This window comes from Oryza brachyantha, chromosome 11 (assembly GCF_000231095.2).
Source record: "Oryza brachyantha chromosome 11, ObraRS2, whole genome shotgun sequence".
NCBI lineage: Eukaryota > Viridiplantae > Streptophyta > Magnoliopsida > Poales > Poaceae > Oryza > Oryza brachyantha.
In genome coordinates this window covers 8,196,658-8,207,220 of record NC_023173.2, presented here as the reverse complement: position 1 = coordinate 8,207,220, position 10,563 = coordinate 8,196,658, and the positions used below count along the sequence as shown (strand labels likewise).

Here is a 10,563-nt window from a genome sequence, read left to right as displayed (position 1 = left end):
GCCGTCGCGCCGACGTCGCCGACCACCGTTCGCCCCGCCGCCTGCCGCCTAACCGCGCCACCTCCTCCCACACGCAACCATCGCTCTGCTTTCCCGCCGTCGCGCCGTCGCTCGCAACGGTCGCCGCCGATCCCGCCGCTCCGCTTGCGCCGGCCCCACAGCCGCCCGCTTGTCGCCGCCCGACGTCGTCGCCGACGCCGTCGTTGCTGCGCCGTCGCCGCCTCCCCGGCTGAACGCCGCATCCCATCCCCCTCTCCCTCGCGACGCCGTCGCTGAGCTCCTCCACCCGCCGCGCTGCTGGCTGACTCACCGCCGCGCCGCCCCGATCCCTCTCCCTCTCGGCCGTGTCTCCACGCCGCCGTTCCCCACTTCGTCGCAATCGTCATTTTTGCGTCGCCGTCGCACCTCCGCCCTTCGTCACTATCGTCGCACGGTCGCCAAGCCCCACTGCCGGCGTCCGTCACCGTCTTTCCCTCCCACCGCCCGTCGATCTCCGCCGCCACCGCCGATCTCCCGCTTCCGCCCGCGTCGCCACCTCCGCCTCGGTCTCGCCGACCCGCCCGCGCTCTCGCCGCCGCCGGTGAGCACCCGCATCCTCCTCCCCTCTCTCTCCCCCCCGGCCGACCGCCGCCGAGTCGCGCGCCGTCGCCGGACGAGTGCGAAGCTCGCCCCTCCCGCCGGCCGCCGTGGTCGTCGTCGCCCCCGCGTCGCCGACGTCTGGCCGCCGTCGCTTGCGCCCGCGCGTGCCGCGTCGCCCGCCGCTCCCGCCGGTCGCCGTCGCCGCTGTTCTGCCGGGTTGCGCCTGTGCGTCGCCGCCCCAGCCGTCGTCGCCGTTGCCGCTCGCCGGTCGTCGCCGTCGCGCCGTCGCCGTCGCGCCGCCGTCGCCGTGCGCTGCCGCCGCCGCGTCGCCCGCCGCTCCCGCCGGTCGCCGCCGTCCGCCCGAGCCCGCGGGCTCCCCTCCTCTCTGTTCCCCTGTCGCTGACGAGTGGGCCCCACCCGTCAGTCGTCCCCGCGCCCGCCTCCTCTCTCTCCTCCCCGGGCCCGCGTGTCAGCCGCCCACTTCCCCTCTCTCCCACTGAAAGGTGGTCCCCACCTGTCAGCCGTCAGCTCCTCTCTCCTCGCTGACGTCAGCAGCCCCATTAATTGCGCAATAAATCAATAAGGTTTTTCTGTTTAGTTTAAAAACCCAGAAAACTTCTAAAATTCATAAGTAATTCATCTAGTCTCCGTTTAGGTCCATTCAAGTTTCATTAAATCCAGAAAAATGCCAAGAATCCATTAAAAATAGTCTCTTTCTCTGTTTCAGTAGTTTTTTAGCCTGTTTTGTTTGTTTTGCCTTGCTTGTCGTAGGTTTTGACCCCGTCGAAGCGCCGTTCGTTCTCGAAGTCATCGCCGAAGTTCCTCGTGGGTCTAAGCAAGGCAAGTGGCACCCTTCTTTGATCATATTGAACCTATGTTTATAAAATCCCCCGCTTTTACATTCAAACATGCATTGTATTCAAATGTATTTACTTTATTTATCTATTGGGCATTTACCTTTATACCCGTTGATCCCTTCATTATTATTGTCATCCCAGGGTTAATTTGACTAGAATTAGGGTTAGTCAATGCTTAGCCATGCTTAGTTTAACTAGCTCACCAATAATTATTTAATTATTGTTGCACTTTGGTACGCCTTCAATGGTTATTATCATTATTCATTTCCCGAGGTGGATTAATACAACTAAAATATTGCTTATGGTGGGCTGTGGGTGCATGGTTTTGAGAGTCGCACCCATGGCAATTAAGGACCGGTTCTCAGGAAACCCTGAAGGTCTTACACGTACTAACCACAAGCCAGAATGGGCAACGGTGAGACTTGTAGTCTAGCTTGTCCCTATTCGATGTACCCAGGCAAGGGTAGGCGTGATGGAGTATGGACGGGCAATCGTGGTGTAACGAAAGCCTCTCCTGCTTCCGGATCTACCAAGGCACAAGAGGGGACTGCCCGACTTGGTGTAAAGGAGGGGGTGAAATCTGAAGTGTGGTGCGATTGTCTAAGGAGGGCTGGGTGAAAGGTCTTATCATGGTTTCCGTACTGAGGTATCGTGGTGATACGTTGGGGCATGGTAACATGCTTGGCAGCCATGTCTTGTGGGTAAAGTTGTACACCTCTGCAGAGTAAAACTATTCGAATAGCCGTGTCCGCGGTTATTGGGCGAACTGACAGATTCAGTGGGATTAGTTGAACCATTAATAACCTGATTAATCTTGGAACTGGTTTGACCCTGCGCAATGTGGTGTAACGTTGGCAGTGGTTTGGGTCTGTCGCAACGTGGTTTAACGTTGGACAGAGGGTTGACCCTGTCGCTACGTGGTGTAACGTTCGACAGCGGTCTGGGCCTGTTGCAACGTGGTGTAACGTTGGACAGTGGATGATTATTTTAAATGTTTACTTTACTTTTATTTCAGTCTATTTTATCCACTGTTTTGCTAAATTACTGCAGCTTTGTGCAATTTAACCTTAGCCTATCCTTGATACCCTATTGCATTCACTATTCTTCCCCTCTTGGGTGTTACTTGTTGAGTACGGTGGTTTGTACTCAGCCTTACTTAATTTTCCCCCACCAGAGCAAGTGTCAGAGCCGGTGTCAGAAGAAGGTTGTGCCGAAGGTTGAAGTAAGGTTCAGTCCGCCGTCGAGAGTGCCTGTGGTGTGGAGCCGTCCTCGCCAGCTGAAGCTGAAGATTAGATGGTCTAGTCTTGTTTTCCTTTTCCGCTGCATTTCGATAGATAATTGTTTTTATTTGTTTTTAAGTCGTGGAACTGTGTATTAATTTGTCATAGTGTGTACTCGGGCTGATGTCTGGACCGAGATTTAATACATGCTATTGTTCAGAAATTTGGTGTAAATTTCTGGGCGTGACAACAACTATATTTACTCTTTTTCTGTGCGCACGTTTTACAAACTGCTAAATGTATATTTTATTAAAAAATGTTATCTATGAAAATACTTAAAAATCAGATTAATAAATTTTTTTAATTTTCTATAAATAATAAAAAATAAATCATATACTAATATCTCATCAGGCCTTTTCACGTCAGTTAAAAAGCATACTCGTCGATAAGATTGACAATGTTGGCGCCGAACGAAAAAAAAAAAAAAGCAAATCACGCAGAGCCGCTTGTTTACTGTGCGCCTACTATTTTCCCGTTGTGGATTCCCTATTCTTGTCCCATCCCACCACCCTTTTCTCTTTTCCTGGCTGGCTTCTATCCATCTCTGCTGCCCACGACGCGATCAAAATAAAAAATAAAAATAAATTCCACCGCCCCTACGCGCTTCCAGAGATCGAATCTTGCGGGAGGAGCTTGGGTTGGGGGGCGTGGAAGGGTCGAAAATCTCTGGGACGCATTGCGGGGCGGGGACTTCCTTCCAGGTTGGCCCGTGACGGAGAGGAGCCAAGACGGCGGCGGTAACGGCGGCAGCGGTGGCGGCGGCGGCGCCGCCGCCGTCGCGGAGTGGGGGAGGCGGAGACGGAGGTGGGTGCCTGGATTGTCTGCAGGATGTGGTGCATGCACTGTCGATGGGGTCGTGTCTCACGGCGGCGGAGCGTCGGGCCATGGAGGGGGCGACTGCGCCGGTGAAAGGAGAAGGGGGCAGGAGGAGGGAGGAGGAGGCGCCCGGGAGGATAGCGGGGAGCGGGGCGGGGAATGTGGCCTGCCTGTTCACGCGGCAGGGGAGGAAGGGCACCAACCAGGACGCCATGGTCGCGTGGGAGGTATCCGGACTCTTGAAGATCCCGAATCCCTTCCTTTACCTTACTGCTCGTTTATCTTTCGCTGTGTTCATGTTTCGATGGTATGATTCATTGTAAACGTGAGTTTTAATAGGCAATGCACTTATTGTAGAAAATGCATGCATTGCTTCTGCATTCTGAAAGTTCAACAGTTTTCTTTATATATATTTTGTGGGGAGGGAGTGAGTTTAGCAGATTACGTAGTATTAACTATTTGAGCTGTGTTACATTGAGTTGATTCGTTTAAGTAAAAAATGGAGCAAGCTTGTAATGCCTCAATAATTTTCGAGGAACCTTTGAATTTTTATTTGCTTATGCATTTTCTCATATGAAGATCATTTTGTTCACTAATACGAATAGTTTGTTTATTATAATTTTGGCACTGAAATTATATTCATGATGTACTGGTTTATGCCTAAAGATAAATGCTGGCACATAGTGCAGCATCAAAATGGTACTCATTTGGTCAAATAGTTCACCGTTGGTGAGCTATATATATATGTGTGTGTGTGTGTGTGTGTCATTATTATGAATTCTAACCTTTTCTTTTCTAACACCCTCGAGTCTCTAACCTAAATGAATTACATGGTTCTCTAAGTGTCATGAATGAGTGTCTCCTTCAACGCTTCTGTTTTATCTTTCTTATGTCTTCACATTATGTATATTATTAACTTCTTGTGAATATTTATGGAACAATGGGCAGAATTATAATGGAAGATCAGACACGGTTTTTTGTGGAGTTTTTGATGGTCATGGCCCACATGGCCATCTCATTGCCCGGAAAGTAAGAGATATTCTCCCTTCAAGACTGTGTGATTTGATATATGAAGACTATGGGGATAGTCCAACCAGCAATTCAGACGTCTCAACTCTGGAAGAGAATTTATCTCCATACGCAGATGCGGAATGCAGGTCTCCCACATTGGCTGGACATAAAGAACATCAAGAATTCTACAACGCAATGAAAGAATCTTTCCGAAAGGCTTTTAAAAATGTGGATAAGGAGCTCAAATTACAACGGAACATAGATTGCATTTGCAGTGGAACTACTGCTGTTACTTTAATCAAGCAGGTAAGCAGTTTCGTCATTTCCCTGTAAAAAAATATATTTACTATCACATAACAATATAATATAATATGCAGACTATCTAAAATTATGTCTATACTTTCAGGGCCATGATCTTATTGTTGGGAATCTAGGTGACTCTAGAGCTGTATTAGGCACCAGAGATCAGAATGATAAGTTGATTGCACATCAGTTGACTGTTGACCTGAAACCAGATCATCCAAGTAATGGTTTCTCACTCCTAAATTTATGTTACTTTATTCTTTTGTAGTTTCTACTCTACACGATGCATTGACCAAGTTCAACTTGTATGTATTTATGGTGATATTATGGTAATATGTTGCCTTGCATTTCCTTCTTATAAGATAAATATTGAGCAGAATAATACACACTATCTTCTTCTGTATGGAACAGTCTATTTTGTAATTCTGTTAAATTGAAGGTTCAGATTTTTGTCTTCCTGTTCAGGGAGGCAAAATCTCAACCCACCCTTTTTTATAGCAGTGACCATTAGCGCCACTGATAGATCTTGACAACTCATATGTTGTTGAACACATCCAAATCATCTTAATATTATGAACTTTTGTGAGCGCATGGCTTAATTTTGTGCTCACTCCTATCTACTGTTTACCCCTTCCCAGATGCTAGATAGATCATTGGGTGGCTGGAAGTGAGACGGTAATCATGCCGCTGATTATGGGCCTTGATATTGCTTAGTAGTGAACCATTTGGCTTTACTGGATGCTACCCCTGTTCCATTTCTATACATTGTAGATGGGTCCTTGTCAAATACTAGACTGGCCAAGCTACAACAGTAGCATTTGCACAAATGAAAGCAAAATAGGTGTCACCTTCAATGAAGATAGCAGCAGCATGGTCAGCGACTTAGAAGCCTCCAGAAGGGTCTGATAAGACTGCGGTAGTCATCTTATATTGCAATACTAGCATGAAAAACCGGACTGGACCTGTGGTTTAACCAAAAGAACCAGAATCAGTTCAGTTTGATTTGGTTGTGTAAAAAGGCCACTCGTGCGTTTTCCCCCACTTTAAACCTCCTGTTCCGAGTTAAACCAAGCATTAAACTGGGACTAGTCAGACCGACTGGAGAGAGAAGAGTGTGATGGGCCAAACAAAGCCTATTTATTTTCCTTAAGGCACAGGGGTGGTATTCAACCATTGGTTTAGAGCTTTACATCAGGCCCCCTTTACCATCACCCAATCAGATCACCAACTGGTGAACTGAGACATTAACAGGTTCTGACTTTCTGTTTGATGATTGTGATCATCTTCTCACGAATGGCATGAATATCAAGAAAAATGAATGCTGCCTTGTTCTACCTGGTTCAATAAAATACCATATCAACTCATTTTCTGTAATCTTGGATTGGGATACCCATATTTCTGAAGGCAACATAATCTGTTGCTTGTGATTTATCAAGGTTACAACTTGTACTCATATTAAAAAATATCTGTTGCTCAATAGTGAATCTTGTGTTGTAAGATCAAATTTCTTTAACTGCTCTTTGTCATTAATAAACTCATATGTAACTACAATTAATGTTATGTTTTTCTTCAATGTGTATGGTTGGTTATTCTTATTTAAAATAAAGAAGAAAAAATGATATCTTTCTTCACCTGTTTTACTACCTACGGTATTTCTTTTCTCTACTTTCTTATGCTAAAATGATAATATATCATATATGTATTTTAAGATGATAACTAGTAGTAAGCACCGTGATCGTGAATCATTACCAAATGTTTGTAATATCATATTGATACTGTTAAACCCATGAAAGAGGAGATAATTCAGTACAATTTAGCATGCTGGCTTGTCATGGGCCTTGGGGCCTTGAAGCTGAGGCCCACAACCAAGCCCAAGAGGAGGCATGGCCAACCAGGATACACGTGTTGCGAGCATGGAGGACATGGCGCATGCTATTACCATGTACAGAGGGGTGTTTTCTAGGGTCATGGGGCTAGAATGGATTGAATTCCTAGGTGCCAGCCTATATAAGGGTATTCAGCAAGTGTCTTGGATCAAGGAATGATGATCAATCTTTTGAATTCCCCAGTTCGTCAGCTCAGCTTATAATCCTCCTGAAACTCCTAGCAGCCAACGCTGCCTGACTATCTTCCCGTAGTGTTTATCCCCCAATGAAACCTTGCCTATAGCATGGCTTTATAATGAAGACACCAAATAGGACATGATGATTGAATAAGTTGATGAAATGAAATTAAGGCTTGCGAAGATGCAAACAGCGAATAAAGCAGTCAGATGGTAAACCATAATTATGGATGTTTGGGAATGTATAAAGATAGAATGATATAGAGACAATAAAAAAAAGACTGTCAACTTAAATAACATATTTTAATTAATTTTACCATAACTGACCTATCTTATGTTTTGCCCATCCTCATTAGTCACTTTTCTCTGTATTGTTTGTAAACTCTGTATTGTATGTAAACAGTAGTTGATGCGCTGTTCAGCTCTCTTCTTGAAGAGAAATTCAAGAATTGAAGCACCAGTTAATAATAACTGTCATGGTTTGTTTATAAGTTTTGGTTCTCTCGGACAATATTAAATTGCACTCTACACTAGGTAGAGTGTATCATGTTTCACTTTACACCGGGTTTAGTACATACTTTCACTTTATTTCAGGATAGATTGAAATGAGTTTCACTTTCCACTAGGTTATGCCATATGATTGGAGGGATATATTATAAAACATGAGTGGATCTTATGAATCTTTATAAACTTAAGTTATGTTTCAGAAAGTTTCATTCAGATTGTATAAGATTTCATGAAATTTCCATGGGTTTGATGATGCACCCTGGTGTTAAGTGAAATTTATTTCAATACAAACTGATGTAAAGCGAAAGCACAATTTACTCTTTAAATAATTATGCAAAAAAACCAATATTTTCAACATGTGCAGTTGTTAGCTTCCTTCTTTCCATGTTGGGTATTTTCACAGCAAGTTCTGCGTCATATATTTTTTGATGTATTTTATCTTATTGACTCAGCATCTATCAGAACAGTTATTGTTTGTTTTTTGATGAAAAATTAGAACAGCTATACCATGAGACTATGGTCTGTACTCTCCTGCTTTAGCTATATATTTGCGTTACTTCTTTCACTCATGTACATCTTGCTAGGTGAGCACAATTTTCTTCTGTAATTGAAGTTGTGGTTCTGTTGAAAACAATAACATGATGATAATTGCAGGGGAGGCTAGGAGGATCAGACGGTGTAATGGGAGGGTCTTTGCCCATCAAGATGAACCAGATGTGGCTCGCCTTTGGCTTCCTAACTGCAACTCTCCTGGCCTGGCAATGGCCCGAGCTTTTGGCGACTTCTGTCTAAAGGACTTTGGGCTCATCTCAGTACCTGATGTCGCATATAGGCGAATCACCGAAAAGGACGAGTTCATTGTCCTTGCAACGGATGGGGTAGGTAACAAGAAGTGATTAACAGTTACTTCCTGAGTGACTTGGCTTCTTCAAAGAAATGAAATAATTACTTATTCGAAATATGCAGTTCCCAATTAAAAATCAGTGTACTATTTTGGTCTTGGTTTGCTCTGATACACTATTATTGTGCACTGCCTACAGGTGTGGGATGTTCTGTCCAACCAGGAAGTGGTGGATGTTGTTGCCTCATGCTCTGGCCGTTTTACTGCAGCTCGTTCTGTTGTTGATTTAGCAAATGAGACTTGGAGGTTCAAATACCCAACCTCAAAAACTGATGATTGTGCAGTGGTCTGTCTTTTCCTGAACAAGTATGATGTTGCCAGTGGTTTATCAGGGCACCCTGGATATAATCCAAGGATACCTGCCCTATCGGGTAATACCCAGCCCAATAGTAAAAGGGTTACTCCCGTAGATGCTGATGATGGGAGTGACTCGAATGTAAGCGGAGATGAGAGGTCCTTGGATGGCTTTACTCGATTGAACACTCTGGTGGCACTGCCAAAGTTTGGTGACACAAGTCCGACCAAGAAATGATTTGGTAAGCAGATGATTATTCCCTGATGCTTTGGACAGGAGAGCATATCGGCTATATTAGCATGTCCGGTGAGCTCCCGTTCTGATCATCAGCTTACCATATCTAAGAATGAGTAGGGTTGTTTTTTCTTTTAATCCTAACTCCCATTTGGTTACAAGTTGACGATTTCGCAGCATGCGTTTGGAGTCCAACTCTTATTTTGTGTAGAGTTGACTTTGCCTTTTTGTATGGCTGCTCATCCATTTTCTGTCAAACAATGTATGTGCTCGGTGGTTATATGTGGACAAATCCTGCTCATTTCTGATGATATATTTATTCGTCAGATTATGACATTTATTGAGCCTTTTGCTCAAAAAGGTTCTTATGCTCAAGTCGCATACAAGCTAGAGGTCATTTTATTTCAGGTCCACGACAGGTGTAAAGGATAAACTTAATTAGACTTTTTTTAAAAAAATTCATTTATCGACCCCGTAACATGTGCATCCATGGGTCATATATTCAATTAGACATCACTGGCAGATTAGGACCATTCCCCTCCCAAGAAAACCACCACTTGAATGATTTGAACAATTTTTACAATGGAGGAATGTCTTCATTCGTTGGTTGCGGTATACGCTATTTTTGAAGCGACAATATCATAGCTCGTGTAAATCACAATTAAAACCGATACCTTGTGGGTGTCCGAGCTTACAGGTATCCGAGAGTATTGTCTATTAAATACGACGCAGTTCACTTTTATATCTACATTTGGCCTTTTGTTTTATTTAAAAAATTTCTTCAAATATGTAAAATTATAATCATACTTAAATTTACTTAATAATAAATTAAATCATAAAAAAACAATCAATAATTATATAATTTTTTTTAATAAGATGAATAGTCAAACATGGATCCAAAAGACAAAGATATCAATTAAAAAAATTGGAGAGAGTGATATTCTTGATTAAATATAATTATTTGTCAAGCCCAGGGGTTGCAATATCACTCAGTAACGAAAGACTGAAATAGCTTGGTACGATCCGTCTTACGGTATTGCAATTATGCAAACACCGGCTGTGCTACGCAAGAGCTTTGGCTGCCACAATCCGGTGTTCCCCCTTCTTCCCTCGTGTTACTAGACTCCGCAAGGGGAAAATCATTATTCATCTATCGTTATGCTATGTATGTTTTTTACTGAATGAAGTTTTTAGAGGTTTAAATCTTTCGGTAATCTGGTATTTTCTTCCATGTATCCATAAGGTTTGGATTGTTTGTAAGTGACAGATACTACATATCTCTTCCTTGTAATGATGTGATTATAACCATTTTCAATTAAGTATTATGGCCTCGTTACTTTCCTCTCATTTTCTCGTTTTTTACGCGCACGTATCCCAAACTACTAAACAATCTGTTTTTACGAAAAACATATATAGGAAAGTTGTTTTTAAAATTCAGATTAATTTACTTTTCTATATTTTTATAGTTAATAATTAATTAATCATATACTAATGTATTATCGTGTTTTTCGCGTCGGTTAATAACTAAGATCATCAAATTAGTAGAGTAAAATAAACGGCTGCAGACTCCAATTCGATGTAAAAATGCATAACGGTGTGAACTGTAAGGTCAGCGATGTGAATTGATTAGTCATTGTAAACATGTCCGCAGCTGTGTCCTTTCCCGTTCAGAACGATGGAAAGAAACAGCTAAAAACAAACACTTCCTCAGTCAGCTT

The 10,563-nt window shown here is 43.5% G+C and overlaps 1 protein-coding gene across 1 annotated transcript; it reads left to right on the top strand.

The window, feature by feature from the left end:
* The first annotated feature begins 3,240 nt into the window (after window positions 1-3,240).
* Window positions 3,241-9,189, top strand: LOC102719809 (probable protein phosphatase 2C 75). The gene is made up of 5 exons (XM_006662815.3): window positions 3,241-3,759; window positions 4,481-4,849; window positions 4,950-5,067; window positions 8,070-8,293; window positions 8,456-9,189. The coding sequence occupies exons 1-5, from the start codon at window positions 3,565-3,567 to the stop codon at window positions 8,846-8,848; spliced, it is 1,299 nt and encodes a 432-aa protein (XP_006662878.1). The 5' UTR covers window positions 3,241-3,564; the 3' UTR covers window positions 8,849-9,189.
* Window positions 9,190-10,563: the final 1,374 nt, after the last annotated feature.

What these genes read in the sequence shown, in the direction of transcription:
- LOC102719809 (XM_006662815.3), top strand. Translation starts at nt 3,565, where the DNA reads ATGGGGTCGTGTCTCACGGCGGCGGAGCGTCGGGCCATGGAGGGGGCG. An exon ending in ACGCCATGGTCGCGTGGGAG is followed by an intron (nt 3,760 to 4,480) that starts GTATCCGGACTC and finishes AACAATGGGCAG; the next exon opens with AATTATAATGGAAGATCAGA. An exon ending in TTGTCCTTGCAACGGATGGG is followed by an intron (nt 8,294 to 8,455) that starts GTAGGTAACAAG and finishes CACTGCCTACAG; the next exon opens with GTGTGGGATGTTCTGTCCAA.